General features: G+C 38.6%; 1 protein-coding gene across 1 annotated transcript in view; it reads left to right on the top strand.

Annotated features, from left to right (window-relative positions):
• Window positions 1-17886, top strand: part of LOC139478871 (very long chain fatty acid elongase 4-like) — a 35112-nt gene extending 17226 nt beyond the window's left edge. The window contains exons 5-8 of the mRNA XM_071261540.1: window positions 414-470; window positions 5222-5336; window positions 7062-7189; window positions 17202-17886. Of these exons, the coding sequence (XP_071117641.1) occupies window positions 414-470; window positions 5222-5336; window positions 7062-7189; window positions 17202-17378 (477 nt within the window). The 3' untranslated portion in view covers window positions 17379-17886. The remainder of the gene's footprint in view (window positions 1-413; window positions 471-5221; window positions 5337-7061; window positions 7190-17201) is intronic.
• The last annotated feature ends 5782 nt before the right edge of the window (window positions 17887-23668 follow it).

The raw sequence follows: 23668 nt of genomic DNA, 5'->3' as shown, positions 1-23668 counted from the left end.
CCGATGGTGGGGTAGGACCGTGGTTAAAGTGTTGGCTTGTCAGGGCTCTTGTTTCACTGTGGTAGGGTAGGACAGTGGCTTGTTACTGATTATTGATGTTGGTGTTCAGATGTCTGTACACTGTTTCCCTGAAGACTGATGTTGGTGTTTTAAATGTTTATATACTGTTTAACTGAAGACCTATTTTGATGCTTCAGATGTATACTGTTTACCTGAATACTGTTGTTGATGTTTCAAATGTTTATATCCTGTTTACCTGAAGACTGATGTTGGTGGTTCGGAAATCTGTATACTGTTTACCTGAAAACTGATGTAGATGGTTCGGAAATCTGTATACTGTTTACCTGAAGACTGATGTTGGTGTTTCAAATGTTGATATACTGTTTTCATGAACACTGATTTTGATGTTTCAGATGGCACAAGTCTGCTGGTGGTTCTTTTTCTCCAAAATCATCGAACTTCTAGACACGGTATGTGGGTTATCATGAAGCATATGTACCGTGAATACTACTCAACATTTGATGGGGAAACATTCAACATGCAGTTATAACATGACATGTTCCAGGTGTGGTGTTGGTTGACTATGGTTTACTTGCACCAACTGCATTAGCAACCATTAACAGAGCCTTATATCTTTAAATCTTTTTAAAATCAGATAATTTTCTCTGATATGATTCCTCTGTGCGTGATGTACCGTGTGTTTCATTCACAGATTATTTATTTTCTGTGCATGATTTCTTTTGTTAAAGAGACGTCTAAATTGCTCTAGAGTTTTATCCTTTGGGCACGCAAAGGTTCTATTCCAGTCCTCCCCTGTATTTATAGTGAGGGGCGGTCGGGTAGCCTAGTGGTCAAAGCATTCGCTCGTCACGCTGAAGACCAGGGTTCCCGACGTGGGTACAATGTGTGAAGCCCATTTCTGGTGTTCCCCGCCATGATATTGCTGAAATATTGCTATAAGTGGGTTAAAACCTTACTCACTCCTGTATTTCTAGTGTAGTCAAATCTGAGTGAAAGGTTTGATTGTAATGAGATTGTGCATAATCTTTTAAGACATATTGGTAATTAGATATCAGAACTAGAACTTTATTAAGGCTCCAAACATTCTTATCCTACTTTGGCCAAATTAATTTAAGAATTGTGAACTAAAAAAAGGTTATTAGCATAATAACAAATATCATTTTAAGTGATTATACTAATTATTTGACCATAGGGGATCTTTTTTCGAAAACAGAGTACTCCCATGTTCAAATGTCAAGTCATAAATAAATGAAATGTTTCCCTTTTTGAATGTAGGCAGGAAGCTTTTACATTAGATTGAAATCTAACACCGTAATAGGTTTGATATCCTATCATCCGTACTTCGTGTGGAGTCGAAAGAAGTTCCAGAGTTTAATTTCTGCCTCTTTGAGGAATACCGATGAATGTTTGGATATCTTTTATGCCGTATTTTCTTGAGTATAGTGTGCACTTTTAAAAAACCCAACACAGCTGTGTAGAAAGCTGCATTATGCCCACCATAATGAGTTTTGATGGTTTGTCCATAATAATATTAGAAATAAAATTTGCTAAAAAAATGACCTCCGAACTATGTAAATGTCATGACAGTCTACCATGATTTTTGTAGAAGTGTTGAAATGTTCAAAGTTGTGTTATTACCAAAATTCATGAGCAATTACAAAGTGTAAAACAATTCAAACTCCTTTTATACAATACATAGTAAATTGGATATCTTCATATTTTCTCTTTGCTACTCGGTATATATTATCATTATTGCATTGAACCCCCGTAAATAGGGGACCACCAAATAAATTCAAATATCACATTATTTTCAACTCTGCTACACTTGTATTGTCAAATTGTATATATCTTCTTATGTGAAGGTGTTGAGTCATGAGGTCAAGGTCATTATGCAGGTAATTGTAGGATATCATTATGTATCGTATCATTACATCATGTCTTTGTTTTAAGGCACTGTTACATCTACAAGCATGAAACTGTTTTATAATTGCATGCATCTTTACAGTGCCTAACTTCAAGTTTGTGGAGGGGCGGTCGGGTAGCCTGGTGGTTAAAGCCTTTCGCTCGTCACGCCGAAGACCCGGGTTCGATTTCTGACATGGGTACAATGTGTGAAGCCCATTTCTGGTGTCCCCGCCGTGATATTGCTGGAATATTGCTAAAAGCAGCGTAAAACCATACTCACTCATTCACTCACTCAAGTTTGTGGCATGTTTGTCAAAGGTCAAGGTCATATTTGAAGTTATTGTTAAACATTGTTGTATCATTCATTGTCAAATTAATTTTGCACTTTAACTTGGACAGAAAGCCAGGTATTTGTTGGACACTGTCTTGTTTATTAAGGTCAAGGTCAATATTTTTCATGTAAGGTAAGACTAATGACACCATAGCTGGAATGTTTTCCTGTATGTTTTTGTTTGTGTTGAGTCAGCATTGTGTGTATTAGTACATCCCCCTGGTCCTTTAAGGTGATCTTGATCAAGTCACTGTAACAAGAAACCAATCCCCACCCCCTACACCCACCCCCCCCACCTCCACCCACCATGAGGATTGAGGGTCAACATAGGTCCCCTCCAACCTATGCTCATCGTAAGAGGCACAGGTTCAGGTGGTCAGGCTTGGATCGTTGCTCACAATATCAATCACTGTATTGTCTGGTCCAGATTTAATTATTGGCAGACCGCCGTCCTAGAGCATGGCTGATGCTGAGTGTGGTGTTATACAACACAAAAACACTCATTACATTTAGTCTTTGTTGAGTAAAGGCCATTTGGCATCTGAGGGGCCTAGATTATGTTGTGAAAAGGTGTCTGGGAAGTATTATATGGCCTCAGACAATGAAGCCTTAGAATTGTGTCTGGTTCGCATGACTCGTAATCAGTTTACCTTACTTTTCAGGGAATCAGTACACGCTGATAATAAAGCCCTGTAGCTTCGGCTGCTGAGACGTAGACACTGCTAGCTGTGATTATGTGACAGCCGAATTGTCAGAACAGAGACATTGTCTTTTCATAATTAGTGGAGATTGATATACATCATTAAGTTTCACAAACAAAGCAGTGTTTATATAACTAGGATCAAAATAATGCAAAATCCAAATTGCCCATTAACTCAAAATTGAAGACAAAGACAATATTTATTAAAATTATACATATGAAATTAATATTTATAAATTAATTAAAAGAAATAATTTTACAGGACTTTCACAAACTCGAATACATTTTTTTAATTTCATGTTGAATTTCATGTTATTAGCATGGTTAGTCTTTTACAAATCTAATTTCTAGTTCTTTGTCCCACAAGTGATGTCTGGATTCCATCTGTTTGGCCTGGTAATGACAGAGATCTGTAAAAGTCAGAGTCTTGTTTGGACAGATTCCACTGTTGTGTTATTAAGACATCTTCCCAAGGCCAGGTTGTTAGCGGACTCGAAGATTTCAGTTTCCACCCTTGCTGAAATAGGCTGGAATTATGGAGTTATATTTTGGCTGGACTAACGAGTCTGTGGATAGTCCAATCAAAATTGCATAACAAAATCAATTTACAGTTCATAAATTGCTGTGCAGATTTCAGTCGATTGCAGGATTTGCAAAACGTGTACCATCAAGTTAGCGTCAACAAATATCTAAAAAAATCATTTCATGTTTTTTATCAAATTGCTCACGTGTTTTGATGCACTTCACAAAGTAAGACCTGTGTTATTACAATATAGATCTTGATTATCAATCAGATCGTCTTCACTCAGTGCCGCCAATTTGAAGCAAATGCAAGTGATATGAGTAATGGAATCTGATTGGTCAGTAGGAGGGACAGAACGGACATAACTTGTAATAGCCACTGGTGGCCCTACCATTGAGATTCAGAAATTCCAGTGTAGTTCCGTAGTTGAAACTGGGCTGATGTATGAAGATGGTAATTTATGATATTTTATCTCTGCAGTGTTTTCAAAAAGTGTAACAGTCTGTATCTGATTGTCTCTGTTGCAACAACTCATTATAAGGTATGATAAATGCAGAAAAAAAACTTTCCATAATCATAAGAAACCTCTGCTAAAAGCAGATGCCATTTTATGATTCTGACAAGATGATTAGCATAGAATCACTATCAAGTAGTGACGATGCCAGGAGTTCGTGAAAAGGTGAGCGTATCCTGCCCCCATGTGGCAACCGTCACAAACACATGCAAAGGCAAGTTAATTGTTCACCTGAAACAAAACATAATTATGGTACATGACAGAATAGGGAACTGGATCAGACAATGTTTGTTACTGATGAATCAAATTTCAAAATGTCATTGATATGTTTACCACGAAAGGTGTTGAAGGCAGTGGATATTGTAACCCTGACTGAGCAAGAGAAAGAACATTCTCAATTGTAGCTCAAAAGTTCTGAAATGTAGACATCAAAGGCTGGAGCTGCTGGAATAGTGCTCGACATGAAGGGAAAGTTGACTGTTGGAAAGTTACAGTCACCCCTCTTGTCTTAACAGACTTCAGGGGAGAGTTGTTTGTCACTCTGATGTGATTGTAAACTTTGAGGTGCAAGGCCCCGTTCCACAAGGCGAATGTATTGTAGCGCAACGACAATCGTTAGTCTAAGTTAAAGTATGTGAGTTGCGATAACCTTAGCCCTACGTTAATTTTGTGGAACGGACTATTGAATTCTAAGGGTGGACCGTTGTATGGTATTAAATTCATACGTTTTGACGTGTTTGAAGTATTATTCTGTTAAACTCAATTGGATTATGACATGGATCGTGTAGGTGTCAGCCTATTCACACTCAACAGTATAATTCTAAAAACGTTATCAATGGCAAGTAATAAATAAAATACTGAACTCGCTCCCCTGTTATACCACTTTTATGAAACTCGTGAATAGTTGTGGTATCTGACTCGCTTTCGCTCATCAGAAACTAGAACTTTTCACTCGTTTCATAAAATTGGTATTACACGGGAGCTTGTTAAGCATTCTATATATCCACTAAAGCTGAAGTTAAACTTCTTGGCCAAATTCCCTTGGTTAAATTTTGCCAATCCAAGCAGTAATTCTGACATGTATGCATAAAGAAACAGATCAGCACAATGCGGTGCATATTTAGTGCCCATGGAGGTGCCTCCTTGCGGAAATGCACTATGCCTAACTTTAGTCTACAGCTAGACTACGGTCAACAAATTCTTGACAGAAGACATTTTGTGTTGAAGGTGTTCTTCATCTTACGTAAGAAGAATGATCAGGTGACCTTCCTCCACGTCTACCATCACTGCACCATGATCGCCAACTGGTGGCTCGGGGTCAAGTACGTCGCCGGCGGCCAGTGTGAGTTGTGACCATCCAATCACTGACACCACGTTCAGTTTGGGACTGACCATTGAACATGGTGTGGGTTTTGGTGGGTGTGGGTGTGGATATAGGTGTGGCTGTGGGTGTGGATATAGGTGTGGGTGTGGGTGTGGGTGTGGATATAGGTGTGGGTGTGGGTGTGGATATAGGTGTGGGTGTGGGTGTGGATATAGGTGTGGCTGTGGGTGTGGGTTTTGGTGGGTGTGGGTGTGGATATAGGTGTGGGTTTTGGTGGGTGTGGGTGTGGATATAGGTGTGGGTGTGGGTGTTGATATAGGTGTGGGTGTGGGTATGTGTTGGGGGTGGGGGGTGCATGAGCCTGTGATCTCTTAATGTTTAATAAATTTGCCTCAGGTTTTACAAAACTTTTTCCATTGGATGTCCTGTCAAAATATTCTATCTCTAACAAAAATTAGATAATTTTCAAAGTTGATGTGTCCCCCCATTCATTGTCTTCAAGCATAGGCTGATTTTTTATCAGTTTTTGATTCCTTAAGTTGTCGTATGCTTATTAGTAAAAACTGACAGGAGACAACACTTCACTTGTTAAAATATGGATGTTGCTCAGACACAAATTTATGCCGCAATCTTGCCCAATATCAATACAGATACCTTTAAAATGATAATGTTATCGGTGGGTTATTTGCGCACATATAAACTATAATTGCACTCTCAGTTGTGTAATTTGTGACCAAAGCTCATTAAAACAATCTCCCAGGATGCTCAAAATGCTACAGATATGAAGACATTAGCTGTTATCATCAATGGGAAAAGGAGCCTGTGTGAGGGGTTTGGGGTTTATCTAGAATTCCAGACAGGTGCCCCTTGCCAGGCTACTAGGGAGAAATAGTGATAGTGTTAAAATTTGAATTTTTTTAATGTTTTTATTTTTGTAAATTCTGAGGATTATGAATCTTTTTAATTCAAATTGCTAATTTTTACTGTCAATTACTGCAGACATGGGGCCGAATATTTGCCCCTAAGCAGGTCTAGATAAATCCTCAGATATTATTAAATCCCCAACCTAAAAGAGTAGTTATACCAAGGAATTCCATCCGTCTGACATTTTTTGATGTGACCTATAACTTGAAAACTACTTTGTGGATTCTTTTCCAATTGGGGCTACAGTTTCTATACCGATAGGAGAGGTGCAGTGAGAAGTTGTTTTCAATATTTTGATTTTCTGGAAAAATACAGCTACTTTTTATTTTTCACTTATAAGGAAATTAAAGGAACAGTTTCCATACAAATAGAACTGGTGCAATGCAAAGTTAATTTTGATATGTGTATTTTCTTCAGAAATTATGATTTTTGTCATGTTTTGAACTTACTTCAACATTTGTGCGACCTATTACTTAAAAACTACTTCATGGATTCTTTTCAATTCTTGGTACAGTTTCTTACCAATAGGATAGGTGCAGTGCCAAGTTTGGTTTCAATAAGTGGATTTTCTGATGAGACATTGCTTTTCTCATGTTTTGAACTTGGAAATATGTTCAGAGTTGAAGTCTGGGGTATTGGTGAGTTCTGTTCACTTTTTTGTCTTATTATGATCCTATTTATAACAAGATGATGTGTTCTAATCACAGTTGCTGCTATTTAAAGGCGGAGTATTCCGCAATCAGTTTCCCTGCTTTTGTATTGTACAATATACTCTGGTGTGTATATAGTGCTGACTCCATGTCCCTCCTCCACTTGCAGCCTTCTTCGTGGCGATGCTCAACTCGGGCGTGCATATAGCCATGTACCTGTACTACGCGCTGTCCTCCCTGGGCCCCCACATGCAGAAGTACCTGTGGTGGAAGAAGTACCTCACTCGCCTTCAGCTGGTAGGTACTCACAGGGAGGAAGCCTGTACCTTCCATGCCTACATTGCAATCTCATTCAAATCTGATCCTTTACTCCTATACGAGATATCTCTGCATGAAGGTGACTATAGTAGGTCGAAGGTCACTGTTGTAGGTCGAAGTGACTATAGTAGGTCGAAGGTCACTATCGTAGGTTGAAAGTCACTATCGTAGGTTGAAGGTCACTATCGTAGGTTCAAGGTCACTATAGTAGGTCAAATGTGACTATAGTAGGTCGAAGGTCACTATCGTAGGTTGAAGGTCACTATAGTAGGTCGAATATGACTATATAAGGTTGAAGGTAAATAGAGTATGTCGAAGGTCACTATAGTAGGTTACTTCAGGTGAACTTTCTTTTCAGAAAATCAGTGTCCAGGCTCCTAAATTCTCTGTACGAGTGAGCGAAGCATTCAGAAAAGCATATCCGATTTCTGCATCTCCTAAACAAATATAATCGAGGAAATCAGAATGCGAAAAAAATAATGCCATGCTATTACACTGTTGTGGTATTTCATCCATCCTGTGGTTTGTGTTGAGAGTAACTATGGAGGGCATATAGTGTTCTCTTCTTGGACAGAGATTGAAATTTGTGAATCATGGTGGTAAACAAATAAACCCTCATTATCCCCCGCCCAACAAAGTTGGCGGGTGATATAGAAACGGGCTCCGTCCATCCATCCATCCGTCATGTTTCGGTTCCGGAGCATAACTCAGAAACCGTTCAATTTTTTTTATGAGACTTTGCAGGTCTGTCAAGTACATGGTGAACTGGTGCCTTTTGCTATTTAAAAATTTTCGAAATTTTTATTTTTTACGTTTTCATGGCATCCAGATGGACTTAGGTTCTGTGAGGGTAGGGTTTGTTTCCGGAGCATAACTCATAAACCGTTCAATATTTTTTCATGAAACTTTGCAGGACTGTCAGGTACATGCTGAACTGATGCCTTTTGGTATTAAGAAATTTTCGAAATTTTTATTTTTTACGTTTCCATGGCAACAAGATGGACTTAGGTTCCAAACGCTTCTTTTTTTTACAATTTCCATGACAAGTTCCACCTCGGTTAAAAAGGTTAGGGTTTGTTTAGATTTAATTCTGTCATAAATTCTGCAACAGGGGTGGGGGATATAGCCATGTTAGTGGCAAACTCTTGCTGTTTAAGAAAGCTGACATCTGGTGTGCTGCATTTAACAACAAACTAACATGGTAACCATGGCATTACAATTTTAAACAAGCCTTTGTCACTCTAATATATGGAGTTACTTCCCTTGGGTACACCAGCAACCTATGGACGTTGGTTCGAATCCCGATTCACCACGATTATGTGTTGAGGTTTGTCAGCACCATATCCATACTTGTGTGTGGGTTTCACCAAAGTGGTTAATGTCTGAGATTTGTATTTCTCCCAAATTGAGCTGACGCACCGTGACATAGCTGAAATACTGTTCAAAGCAGCATTAAGTCCAACTCACTTACACACTCACTCCAGGGGACTTGAGTTATAATCTTTTGGGTCCAAGACATGAACTGGGGATCCCAGGCTGGTGACCTGTGGCACAGCTCACTTGATGTCCGAGATGTTCACTGACGCCATGACACTGCACATGCTCAGAAGCCTGTCATAGACGGAGATTACAATGTTATTTGAATAAAAAAATTGACACCCTGATCTTTGGGTGTATTTCTCACCAAAATAGTCAGAGGCGACTACGCTTGTCATAAGAGGTGACCAACGGGACTAACATATTGGAATAGAATCCAGGCCCAAACAAGCAAAGCAAGATGTCAGTTAGGTAACTTAAATCTACAAATTTTAGCTATATTCCTGTGATAAAGAAGTTGCTCTTCCATACATCTTGGTACGATTTCCAACCCGGTTGTAGAGGATTTGCTTGATGAAGGTACTAGCTCACAAAAGCTACTTGCTTGAATCAGTCAGATCACAAACTGTGCTCTCAATTAAATAACAAGCAATTCACTCAACCGAAAGCCCCTTGCCTTAAGTCAAGTCTAACTGCACCTAATATACTGATCAACAGATAAAAGTATACACCCCTTGTTCAAACATACATCAGCACATATAACACTGTGAAATGTTGAGTCGTCCCCCTGGGCACAATCTGGCGACACGGTACCTACATTTGACAGGGCTTCACCTGGCTCATGAGACCGCCTCCGTGGTCTAGTGGTAGAGTGTCCGCCCGGAGAGCGGAAGTTCCGGGGTACTTGTTGTTACCCTGTCTGGCGCTCGGCATTAAGGGGCTAAAACAAGGACTGGTCGGCTCGGAGTCAGTATACTGTGTCTGAGTTGGGTATTCATGTTAAACTGCGGCATGGTATCTCAGTGGGCTAGCACTATAAATCGGCATCAGTCCGGACTAGTACAAGCAGCCACACAAACACACACACGTACATGCACGTCGCTATATAAGTGCAATAATTTTGGACGCGACGTTAAATCCCATTTCACCTCACCTCACCTGGCTCATGAAAACTGGGAGACATGAATCACTCCTCGCTTGTAATGATGAATCATAAGCTCAATATGATTCATGCACGAGCAGAGCTTCAGATAATCTGCGTCTCTGCGTAAAAAAACGAAAACTAAATCACCATAACCCAATTATTTTTTAGCTGCTTGCATACAAATAGAAATGAAAACTTAAAAAAATAAAAATAGTATGATATCACTTTGTGTAATTATAATAAATAATATCACTTTGTGTAATTATAATAAATAATATCACTTTGTGTAATTATAATAAATAATATCACTTTGTGTAATTAACCAATGTGTCAACATATGTATCAATTAATGTGTATTCCTGCTTACCATTTCTTTTTGGAGCTTTATTTATACTGATTGAATGTAGGCACCACACATACATGAACTCTACTGCAGTGAATGATGCATTAAACAGGTGCTACGTGTCCCATATAGTTAATTAGAGTGAGTGAGTGAGTTGGGTTTAGCGTCGCTTGAGAAAATATTCCAGTCATTTCACAGCGTCTCAGCTCTAAGTAGGAGGAAAGCCCGAAGTGATGAAGGTCTTATATGTTACCGCTTTGGTGAAACCCATGAGCAAGTGTATGGTGCTCACTACGTAGAAACAGAATTGGGGCAAACTGGGATTCGAACCCACAAATATAGGTTTCTGGCGTAGCCAAGGTATGCAACTCTCACAGCAAACTGTATCCCGTGCCTCTTGTTAATTAGAGATGTATGGCACTTCTGTGATTTTATGTGACATGTTACACACTGTTCGCGGGGCGGTCGGGTAACACAGTGGTTAAAGTTTTCGCTCCTCATGCCGAAGACCTGGGTTCGAATCCCGACATGGGTACAATGTGTGAAGCCCATTAATCGCGTTCCCTGCCGTGATATTGCTGGGATATTGCTAAAAGCGGCGTAAAATCATACTCTCTCTCACATTGTGGGCATTTCAAGCAGAATTATTTTTAAAATGTGTACTTGTTGGTCTACAATATCAATATAGACTGCACGCAAGGGAGTATTGCTATATTGAATACCCAAAGAAAACTGTCTCTACCCAATGGGAATGAAAATTTGTGAGTATATAGTTAATATCTCAAATATTTGGAGATATTTGAACTTCTTTCTTTGAATGTTCCCTAGATTGAAAACATTATGATGAGAAAATACACAAATTGTGACATTCACTGAGAGATATACATATGCCTGAGAGGGAATGCCCTGTCAATATAATTATATAAAACATCAAGACCAGAGAATAATCAGTCACGATTATCTGCCGAAACAGATTGCATTGGGTGTAAAAGGCAAAATATTTGTGAAAATTATACAAATAAGTCACTGAAAATCTGTGACGACACCATGTGTAAGCGAAAAGGGTAAGCATGTCCCGCCCTACCGTAGCACCCGCCACAAATATGACTCATCAAGAACATGACAAAATTATTTCTGATGGAAACCATGCCAAATACCCAGAATGCTTGCATCATGTGAAAACCCAGAGTAAACGCTATCAAATACAAGTTACAGTGTCCTGCTTCTTAAGAACGCATCCACAACAAACTTGACAAAATTGAACTCTCGCAACCAAATAGGTTTCACTGCAATGTCATTAAAATTGTTTCTTTATATATTTGTTATTCTTATACTCAGGGGGATCTCATTTGTCTGTTTCTTGTGATTATTTGCTGCATGTCTTGTTCTCCTGACAATGGGAGGTAATTATGGGTCGGAACAGACTCCAGTCATTTAGAGCACTTTGTTGCTGGTATATTAAGAATTAACCGAGCAGACAAATCCATTATATTGCCCTGACCAGACAAAGCTGCCAAGCTGTGCTTGTAACTAACAACATATATCATCCCCTTGGTTTCTCATTTGGTTGTTACAGTGTCAGAAGTGTCCAGACATAATTAGCTTAGCAAAGCCTGGAGAAATCATTAGTGCCATTTTAGAATAAAGTTCATTTAAGGACGTTGTGTGCTGGGTTCTAAAAAATGGACACAATGTTATTAACATAAAACCGTTTGACCATCCAGACAGAATCTGTGGCAAATTCATTTCATCCCATGCTTATACTATGTGAAGATGTTCAGTGTTTTAAAAAGAAATCTTTGTCTTTCCTTTTGATGAAGTTGAAAAAGTTGCTTTAATGCCACAAGGCTTTTTGCATGAACTTGGAAGTACTGTGTTAAAAGAACATTTTTTTATCTTTAAACTTTCTTCTTTGTCAACAGCTGTTTTTGTATGTAATCAACAAGATGCTTGATCGGGATGAATGCTCTCACAACATAGAAAATATGACAAAAGCAAAAATGTATTGATGGATGTTTTTTGCCCATGTTAATGTTTGACAGAATCCTCAGTAAAAAATGACTTTGATGTGTCTGTTGTAATACGTGATCTCCTTGTGAGAAACCTTCTCAAGTTACTTTAAGTCATCTGCCGACGCGATTCACTTCATGCAGTTAGATGGTAGTCTGACAGTGAGATAAAGCCCGCATCTCTGGTCAGTGGTGATGAATTGATACTGTCACTGTGCCACATGCATTGGCAGTTTAATGTCACTTTTCAAATGCTATGATTTCATATTGGAATCTGTGAATTACTAAAACATAAAATGACATAAAAAGGCGAAATATCTGGTTAGAATTTCTAAATGAATTAGTGAGCAGTTTTCTGTCAAATGAATTAAATTAAGCATTTGATGATATTATTTATCATCCTTTTTTCTGTATTAAGAGGATGATTAATAATTTCAGATTTAGTGTGGCAATTCATGTCATTGGAGTTTTGATGTGGCTTCACATTTTTTTCAGTTCGAGTAACGAAAATCAATTAAGTTCATTATCTAGTGAAAAGCAAGGGTAATTTGTGTGATCTTATTCGGTCATGCACCTGTTCTCAGAATCAGAGCTTGTCCATATTGTCGGCAGTTTTCAGCTTGATGGATTTCGGAAATAATAATGTTAAATACTGATATCGAGTTATCTTATACATGAAGAGTTGGCACTCATTAAATGAAGTGGTGATTGATCAGAAATATCATGATGACCAGTCATCAAGTAGACAGTACCTGTGTCGATTACATGAGGATGATGATGATGATGATGATGATGGTCAATGGATCAGCATGAACTTGGATGTCATCCTCAGCACCCCAGGGATGTCAACAACCCAGCTGCATATGAGGCCATCTCCCCCTACCGGGTACCCATGCACTGCTGGGTGAACAGGAGCATATTTCCTAAGGAGACACCAATGTAACATGTGTTCCAGTGTGGGGCATGGTCGAAGCCCAAGAAACTGTGAAACATGGTCATCCAGACACATATTCCACTCACTCACTCACTCACTCACTCACTCACTCACTCACTCACTCACTCACTGCTACAACTCTGAACTTTGATGTACAGTCGTGCCCCGCTTATACGGACTTCAGATATCCGGAAACCTCGGTTCTCGGACGATTTTCATTCAAAACGAAATAATTACTATATAAATTTACCCGTATATCCGGAATTCAGTTTCCGGAACCGGACGGTCATTTTCATACACAAAACACTGAAATGCACACAAAATTGTCTCACTTATCCGGACAATACACTTCCTCTCGTGGTAATCCTTTGATTCGTGAGAAGTCAATTAACCAAGTGACACTGAGTTACGTTTGAGACGAACTTGTTTATTGTACATACATGTAATCCCCTTCGATAAACATGGCGTTTGTGGTCAAAGTTGTGGAAGTATGGCCTGTCAACCAGCAAAACGTAAGCGACACGCAGTGACAGCACGGTAAAAAAAAGGGAAATTTGTCTCTTTAAGGAAAAACACCTGTCAGCAAGTAACTCTTCCAGTAAGAAGCTGGTTTCAGTTATACGGAAATTCGTTTATACGGACGAATTGTGAAATGACGCAAGTGTCCGTATAAACGAGGCACGACTGTATTTTGTAACGGATTTGATTGTATTGAACAAAATACAATCAAGTTTTCTCCAATACGTTTTTAAGAAAAGGTTCATGATCGTTAGACTTTTTTCGTTTGCCTCTTCAAACATGCAGACATCTAGCAGATACACATGCTAAAAACATCAACACAGCCAGTGCCTTCTTATCTTCCTTTATCCCCAAATAGACATGTGTCTGTTGGAAATACACATGACATTGATCTCTTGTTGTTAAATGTCAAGGATACCACTAATAATAGCTGAAAAGTGGAGAAGAACACTGTGTTCCTCCATAAGGTCGCAAATACAGTGTCACATCACATGATGCAAAGAAGCAGATCTACAAAGGGTAGTCATGACTACTAAAATTGAACAGTTACATAACATGTCATTAGATAATTGGTTTGCCTCTGTATTTCAATATGAGTCACCTTGTGAACAATGTTTTTTGTTTTAATCAGAAAATTAACAAAAATAACAGGATATGATTTAAAAATGGTCTTTTTATTTGGTATTTTGTAGGAAGTGGTGCTTATCCTCGTTCCAGGTGGATATGCAGATATCATGTGAAAACCGGGGGGAATGTCTACACAAATCAAATGATTACAAACTCAATACAACTGTATCAACGTCACTATGGCAATTCAGAATCAGTTTTCATTCTATTCCCAAGTGTATGGGTCTAAATCAAATATTTCCTTTTAGTATCAACGTCATTTATTAGAAATTGAAACTTGTGATCACTGACCCAATTTATTGCCTACTTTGAATGTTGCATCTTGTTTTTTGTGTTTGATCGACAGCTATTGACAACAGGCATTAAGATGTTCGGTACACTTCAGTCTATGCTAACTACCTGCTCATGTATTTGCATCGAGATTATTACCAATTGATAATGCTTTAGTTAGCTGAGGAAAAGCCTTGATGTGACTTTATCTGTATTTTACTGAAACAGCTGAAGTGTTTATGATAACACATCAATAGCCAAGTTCCGTCCAATGGGGAATCAAAGCCTGGGGATGCGTGGCCCAGTCCGTATCGATGTCCATCCTGTCACTCATTGTTTAATTAGGAGTCATCAAGCACATCAAACTGCTTTGTGTCTGGGTAATGAAATGACCAATCAAAAGTGTCGTCTCACTCTGAAGTGAAGAATATGGCTACATGCTGTGACATTAACCATAACACCGCTATTTCATCTTGCCACACCATGACGCCTTGGTGGCGCCGCCTTTGAACATCAGTGATGGTGTCGCCTTTGGTCACTGCTCTGAAACAATTGACTTCTTTAGTTGAGCCTGTTTTCTGATTCATGTAGCGGAATCTGTCAGGCTGTACCTGTCTGATGTCGGCACACTGACATTGCCTGGTGGCTCGGACATGCTTAGCGGAACTTTATCACTGGTTTAATGAAGACACACTTTCTTTTGTCGGTGATCACAGGGCGAAGCTAGTTTGACTCTTAGCATCCTGGTGGGACCTGATTTGTGGAGAAATTTAATATCTTAGCGGAAAAAAGATTGTGCAAAACAAATATCGCAATTGAAATGACAGGGTGTTGTGATTATGTCGGGTTTGATTGTGAATGTGAATGTATTTCCAGTGTTAAAAGGATTGGAAGGACCTGCTTGAGGGTTTACGTAGTTTGTGGTTTGTCAGGATATATTGGAGGAAGCGTAGGATGGGTCTTTGAGATAACCAGGTGATTGGACGTGTTGGTTGGCACCAATCTTTATCCAAATGTTTCTTTGAGTGTAGGTTTCTGGATGGGATGGGGTGTATTATCGGCTGGAATTCTTTGTGATTTGCAGCAGCTGTCAGATATATATCAAGGACGAAGCTGATGCAGGAGTGTTTCAAAGGATGCTAAATATGATTTGGTTGTTAATTTGGAAAATGAGACTTAGATTGAATCAGGACTGATATCTGCGGAGAGATGCTCGGTGACAAAATGGGTCCACTTAGCAATATGTCAGAAGAAAGCGTTATTCCTGAATTTATCATTGATGCTGTATCATGAAGTAGGGCACAGAGCGAAACATTAGTCATTCCATAGCATCACTCGGTTACAGATAAACAGATCAACTCATCTTCAGGTTGGTCAGGATTTGAGATGGTCACAAGCCTGTTAGTGGCCTAATACCACACCATGGTCTAGTGGTAGAGCGTCTGCCCAAAGAGCGGAAGGTCGGGGGTTCTATCCCCAGCCGTTTCATACCAAAACTGAAAGATGTTAAAAGATGGTACTTGTTACCCTGCCTGACATTAAGGGGCTAAAACAAGGGATGGTCGGCTCGGAGTCAGTATACTGTGACTGAGGGGGGCATTCATGTTAAACTATTGCATAGTATCTCAGTGGGCTAGCACTATTAACATGATTAAAGCGGCATTAGTCCGGACTAGTTCAAGCAGACACAGACACACTGACACACACATGCAGGGACATTGCTGTGTAAGTGCAATAATCTCGAATGCCAGTTAAACCCCATTTCACCTCACCTCACCTCACCTCGCCTCAGCTCAACCAAATATATTTGTACCTCATTTGGGGCTAAAACTTATGTGTTACCCTTCATGATAGTTCGTCCACTTGTGATTTTTCCAGGTTTAGTCATCCTACCCCGACTGTGTGGGTCGTTGCTCATAATATAAATCACTGGTTAGGCTGGTCCAGGCTTGATAACCTATAGGCCGCTGTCAGGGGTTTACCTGGATTATAGGGGTTTTGTGAATTAATATTAAAAGTCTTAGTCATAAAAATAGGGTCACAAGTGACTTCTGTTCCAACAGCAAATAAACTACAAATTTTGTGTGATGCCTTATGCTTTAAAAGATGGGAATTTTGAGACTTAGAGTGATTGAGTAAAGAAAATCTGACATAGGCTCTCTGAGAACTGGTTGTAGTTCTTCACAGAGCAGAAATATGAGTAAAGTCTAACGAACATGTTCAAACTTTATTTGTTTCAATCATTCCAACATGCATACTCCTTACCACCTAATGGGACTTGAAGTTGATTTTATCTTTGTCCTTTCACATTTTTATGAGAATGGGATGTTATATATTGCCTCTGGTTAAACCTGCAATGTCACTTGGCTCAATTATTGCTAAGGTCTCACTTTTTGACTTGCTTTATTGATTTCGATGACTGTAAATTTTGTTGAAATGGAAAAACATCACTAGAATTCTGAATTTGCACCCTTTTTCATCCCACCGATAAGCATATTGCGCCAAAGAATATTTTCTAATGAAAGGCCCACCATTGACAATTTTGCATCAATTTTTCATGAACAACAAATAAGATTTTGTGTAGAAACATAAAGAAACACTCTTTTTTTATACACGCCTACTTGTTGTGGATGAGAAAACTAAAAACAATAAATCTGAATTGCTTCTATTTTTGTTCTTTTTCACCCACTGACATATTTTTATGTACAAAATCTGTAAAGGAAGTAAAATGTGTGACCTAAGTATGGTATTAAATAAAAAGAAAATATTGCAAATGAATCTTTTGCTGTCTTCACAAGCTTAGAGAGAAACACTGTTGTGTGTTTTAGACCCAGTTCCTTGCGTTTTTGGTGCACACTGGCTACAACCTGATAACAGACTGCGACTTCCCCCGTGGCTTCAACATCGCTGTCTTCCTGTACGCCCTCTCCCTCATCCTCCTGTTCGGCAACTTCTACTACCGTGCATACACACTACGACAACGGGAAGCCAAGAAGAAGCAGTGATGACTCTTTGACTCAGGGTTTTAATATTTCATGCATGACATGACTATTTTACGTCCTCAGGTATATATGTGTACAAGAGACATAATTCTTTTAAGAGACATTCCTTCATGTTTTAATGTAAACTAGGAAGAACAAAAGAGAGACTTCGAAATAAGTGAGTGAGAGAGTGAGTATGGCTTTATGCCGCTTTTAGCAATATTCCAGCAATTCCTCGGCAAGGGACAGCAGAAATGGGCTTCTTGGAGATAAGTAAAGACTTAGATTAGTAAAGACGGAGATGAAGAGATTGGGCATAAGGGTTATGTTTGAATGAACAGAATTTATGATAAGTAAAGATTTAAATAAGTAAAGCTTGAGATAAGTGAAGCTTATAATAGGTAAAGATTGAGATAAGGAAAGATTAAACATAAGTAAAGATTAGAAATAAGTAAAGCATGAGATAAGTGAAATTTATATAATAAGTAAAGATTGAGATAAGGAAAGATTAAACATAAGTAAAGATTAAAAATAAGTAAAGCATGAGATAAGTGAAGCTTATATGATAAGTAAAGATTGAGATAAGGAAAGATTAAACATAAGTAAAGATTAGAAATAAGTAAGGCATGAGATAAGTGAAACTTATATAATAAGTAAAGATTGAAATAAGGAAAGATTAAACATAAGTAAAGATTAGAAATAAGTAAAGCATGAGATAAGTGAAATTTATATAATAAGTAAAGATTGAGATAAGGAAAGATTAAACATAAGTAAAGATTAGAAATAAGTAAAGCATGAGATAAGTGAAGCTTATATAATAAGTAAAGATTGAGATAAGGAAAGATTAGACATAAGTAAAGATTAGAAATAAGTAAAGCATGAGATGAGTGAAGCTTATAATAAGTAAAAATTAAAATAAGCAAAGCTTGAGATAAGTAAAGATTAGAATAATCATAGTTTGAGATAAAGGAGTTACAATGAGCATAGAACTTATGTTTTGGATGACCAGAATTAATATTGAAAGGGATTTATTTGAGCATGAGGATTACTTTGAAATAAGCAATGATGGAGATAAAGAATTTATTTTGAGACTAACATTGAGATAAATAAGCTTTGAGATAAAGTGTTTTATATATAAATTGAGATACCCATCAAGTTTGAGATAGAGGGATTGCATTGTACATATGCTTGACTTTGAAATGGCCAAGCATGGACAGGAGATATTTATGAATATGCAGAACTGGTGGGTGACTGTACTACTCAAAAACAAAAAAAGTCATGGCATGCAGTGTTCCTGTTTACTGGTAATAACCATTTTTTTACTTGTAGAATCAGGCTTGGATCGGAAATTCATGTGACTGCCAGTCCCTGTGGACCGGCAAATAAAGTACTTATAAATCTTTGTTGTTGAACAAAACATCGGTGATATTCATATAAGTACATTTTTCGATCAAAGTCAGCTTTTCTATTAGCATCAGGGTTTACTCTTGTCTATTTCTAGGTTAAATATCCAGTTGCAGCGACTTTTTCTCGAAATAGTAAAAAATAAAGAGACAATTGTGACTGAAGTTTGTGTGGATGACTTCAGTGATGACATCTTTGCACTGAACATGAAGTTGAAAGAAGTAAAACCAGATGATTTTCATACGTTTTTTTATTTGTTGAAAGTTGGGACTTGCAAAAGTAAAAGTTAGGGGGGGGGGGGGGGGGGGCTGCTAATTTTTAGAGCTGCCAGTCTGCAAAGACACTCGGGAACACTGGGCATGACAGATTAACTATAGTAATATGAAAGAATCGGATGATCCCTAAGATGTTTTTACTAGTATATTTGCAACAAAATACATTTGTCCCCTAGCTGTTATGTGTTTTGATTTGACTGTACTGAACATGCTCAGTGAGTGTTGTGAAGCAGTGCTTGTTGTCTGGTTGTCAGGAACAATTGATGCTGGAATAAGTGACAGGAAGTTGAAATCTACCTCTTGTGGCATTGAAATAAACACTTTTTTGTGTTACGTGTTACAATGTGTTGCTTTTTTTATTACAGCTTTTTATTACAGGTTTGGTATACAAGACAATACACGTGGTAATCATAATCTCTGCATATAAAACAATTCCAAGCAGAACAGGAAATACAATTTAATCGGTAAATCATCATGTCTAGTGATGTGTTATCTCAAATTTGTATTGACCAAGTTTAATTGTTATGATCTGTTCATTTCCCTGAAATTCACTGAAGGGATACGATGTAATCTTTTTCTGCAGAAGACGAACACATTTTTATTACAAATATAGGGATTGTGTAGCCGCTGGTGATGTGGTTCCTTCTGATTGGCTTTATAGATGGGGTATATAAAGCAGCATCGATTTTGATGGCTTGTACAGGGGGGTCGCCTTATACATGGGGTTGCTTTATAGAAGGCGATATACAGTACCCTAGCATATAATACAGAAACTGTCCATCTGTCTGTGCATAAGTTCCCTATTGCTCATTGCTCATGGGTTTAATATATTTTCACAAAACTTGGCTCGGTGTCTGAAGGTGTCTGAAGGATATGTCTGATGAATATCCCGGTTAATGGATCAGTGTGCACTCTATTTCATTCTCATCTCCCTGGGGAGTATACAACCCAAGCGGCCAAGGCACTTGAAGGTTAACAGTCACATTACCATCTCATCCGCACATTGCAATATAGTCAAATGCCTTGTTAAAGAAACAAAAGACATCAGAAATGTCTTTTTTCTCACCTATTGATCAGGTAGTACTTGTTACCCAACTTTGTGCTCCTTATCAAGTGGATAAAACAAGGACTGGTCGGCTCGGAGTCAGTATACTGTGTCTGAGTGGGGTATCCCAACTGCGGCATGATATTTCAGTGGGCTAGCACTATAAAATCAGCATTAGTCCGGACTAGTTCAAGCAGACACACATACACAAGATACACACACGTGCATGCTCTCACACACACTATATGAGTGCAATAATCTTGATCACTACCTTAAAACCCACAAGCCTCACTACCTTGTATTGTTGGATGATTGCAATCCATTTCATCAAATATGTTATGATTAAACAGTAATGTTTGTCATATTTTTATTCTGTTTTTATATTTTTCTAATCTTTTAAAAGATCAGTTCAACTGAAGTTGAACCTTGGTAAAGATTATTGTGAACCTTTTGTTTTTGGGTTATCACTACAATGGACTTCTGTGTGATCTTTCAGAAGAAACACTTTCGTCCTTCTTCAAATTTTAGGAAGATGTGGTTTCTGTCCTTTCATCAGCCATAAAAGTATTTTGTATATTGTCTAAAAATCTACTTTGTTGTTTCTTTGTTTGTTGTTTAACGCCACACTCAGCAATACTCCATCTATATGATGGCAGTCTGTAAATAATCGAGTCTGGACCAGACAAACATGAGCATCGATCCACGCATTTGGGATACAATAACATGCATCAACCAAGTCAGCGAGCCTGACTACCCGATTCCATTAGTCGCCTCTTACAAGCATAGTCGCCTTTTATGGCAGGCATGGATAGGTGAAGACCTATTCTACCCGGGGTCTTCATGGGTCCCAAAAATATATAAACGTACATGTCTGCATGACTTGTGAATTGGTAGTAACTCTGCTATGAATGCATTCTAGTTATATCTATGTAGTGACATGATGAAATATTGCCCTTACTGATATAATATTTTGGTGATTTTTTCCAACAAAGAGCAATACAAAAAACAATGTTGAACAACTGATCACTCTTGCAAAAGGATTTTAGTTGATGGCATCAGATTTTGAAAAGGGTCTTGTTTTACTTTGTTTTCACTCTTGAACAAAGTAAAGTAAACAGACACCTTTTACTTTGTATGTTTATATTCTTTTATCAGAAATATCATAAACTAAATTAAATATATTCATTAACAAAAATATATTATTGATCCACTTTTTCAAGATGGACATCATTTTCAAGATGGCCACCATGATTCACTGAAATTCTTTTTTATACCAAGTAAGTTATGCAAGAGCTTTAATGAACCCAACATTGGTTTTCTTACCGCCGAGGATGTACTGTACATGTATTTAGTGTAAAAATTTGTATACCTGAGTCTGTAAGGTAAGACCCTACTTTTTTATGCATTATTGCTACGAGACTTTGGCTTCAGTATTACAGCCTGTCAGCTTGATATGGGAAGACAGCCCAAAGTGATGCCAGGTTTAGATGTTTACCACTTGAAACCCATGAGTAGGGCTTGGTGCTGACAAACCAAGTGTCCTAATCACGGCAAATCTGGGATCATAGGATACTGGCACGACTAAGGGACGCAATTCTGCTTACGTGTGCTTGTAAGAGTTGACTAAAATAAGGATTGGGTGACAATGTGTGACTTTGTGTGTCCAGATCACTTTGATCTCGGGAAAGTCATCTCCTGACTGTCCCTGTTATGAGGTCAACATACCATGGAGAAAAGGCTTTTTCAGTTGCAGACACAGTTGCATGGAACCAGCTAGCATTTGAACTCCAAACCTGGCCTGTCTATTCTACCTTCAAACATCTCCCTGAGGCAAGGGCGTTAACTGACTATAAAAGTCCAGTTTCCGCCAATGTAGGGTGGAACTTCTGGGCTCGATTTAGCACCACCAGTGTCCCTTCTATGTCCCTCCTATTGACAATCAGATTCCATCTATCATATCACTTGCATTTCCTTCAAACAAAATGGCGGCGCCCAATGAAGTCAATCTGATCGATAATCAAGATTTATGTTGTGATAAAGCGGATCTTACATTGCGACGTGAATCAAATCACTTGAGCACCTTGATTAAAAACATGAAAAGATGAGCAAACTATCTGTCGACGCCCAGTTGGCGTTATACATGTTTTGCAAAACCTGCAGTCGACCGAAATTTGCATGTTGAAATCCTTGTTGTTTACGAACTGGATGTCTAGTTCGTTATGCGATTTTGATTGGACTGTGCATAGACTCGTTAGTCCAGCCAAAAACTCCAGAATTCCTGCCTAGTTCGGCAAGGGTGGAAACTGGACTTTTATAGTCAGTCAACGCTCTTGCCTCGGGAAGATGACTTCTAAGCACTTCTCAGGACTCATCTCTCATGCCATGTGTATCTCTAGATACTTCCTGTGTAGGCTTTGAGCATGGAGATCAGCACCTTATGTGTGGACTATATGGACTACAACTGCTTCTACAACAAACAACAAAACACTACTACAACAACTACTAGTACGATAACTGTGTATTGGTACCTTAGGACTACTACTACTACTACTACTACTACTACTACTAGTACTACTACTACTCTACTACAGCGTTAGAAATTGACACTGGTTCTTGCCAAACTGCCCAAGAGTTAATAAGGACTAGTAGACATTTGCCCTTTTTAAGGGTTTTGCTATATGTTATCATTAGAAGGACAAGTAGACTAAAAATGTTACTTTCTACCGCTGTACTACTACTACTACTACTACTACTACTACTACTACTACTACTACTACCCGTGAAGATTCCGGGGTAGAATAGGTCTTCAGCAACTCATGCTTGCCGTAAAATGTGATTATGCTTGTCGACTAAGGCGACTAACGGGATCGGGTGGTCAGGCTCGCTGACTTGGTTGATGCATGTCATCGATCCCAATTGCGTGGATCGATGCTTATGATATCAATCACTGGATTGTCTGGTCCAGATTCGATTATTTAAAGACCGCCGTCATATAGCTGGAATATTGCTGAGTGCGGCGTTAAACAACAAACCAACCACCCAACCAACCAACTACTACTACTACTACTACTACTACTACTACTACTACTACTACTACTACTACTACTACTACTACTACTACTACTACTACGAACCTAAGGCAATAGAAGCCATGTCCACTAGAATGTCACTACTTTCTGGTACCAGCGGGGTTCATTGGTTACACTAGGTGTGCAGCGAACTGTGCTTGTAGGGTGACATAATGGATTCAGTGGCCGGGCTTTGATTTGCAAGGGATATTGCTCAAAATATCAGTCATTGGTTTGTCTGGTCCAGAGTCGATTATTTACAGTATGCCAGCATATAGCTGGAATTTATCTGGGTGCTGCATTCAACGACAGTTCCAGTTCCGTCACCTGTAAAATGGCCCCGATTCGTTCCCAAGTTTAAACAAGCAGCAACCCAATTTCTTTGCCCTCTCTCCAGGAATTAGCGAATTAGATCAAGACCATTTCCTGAACCCGCCTTATATCGAGTGAGGCTACAAAGCCTTACACAAACACATTTTGAACAGCTTGGTGATTAAAATCCGATCACTCATCTCTGTGAAT

This window comes from Haliotis cracherodii, unplaced genomic scaffold, assembly GCF_022045235.1.
Source record: "Haliotis cracherodii isolate W230 unplaced genomic scaffold, xgHalCrac1.p SCAF_4, whole genome shotgun sequence".
In the NCBI taxonomy this organism is placed as follows: Eukaryota; Metazoa; Mollusca; class Gastropoda; order Lepetellida; family Haliotidae; genus Haliotis; species Haliotis cracherodii.
Note: the sequence above shows the minus strand (reverse complement) of the source record. Positions and strands in the feature narration are given on the sequence as shown.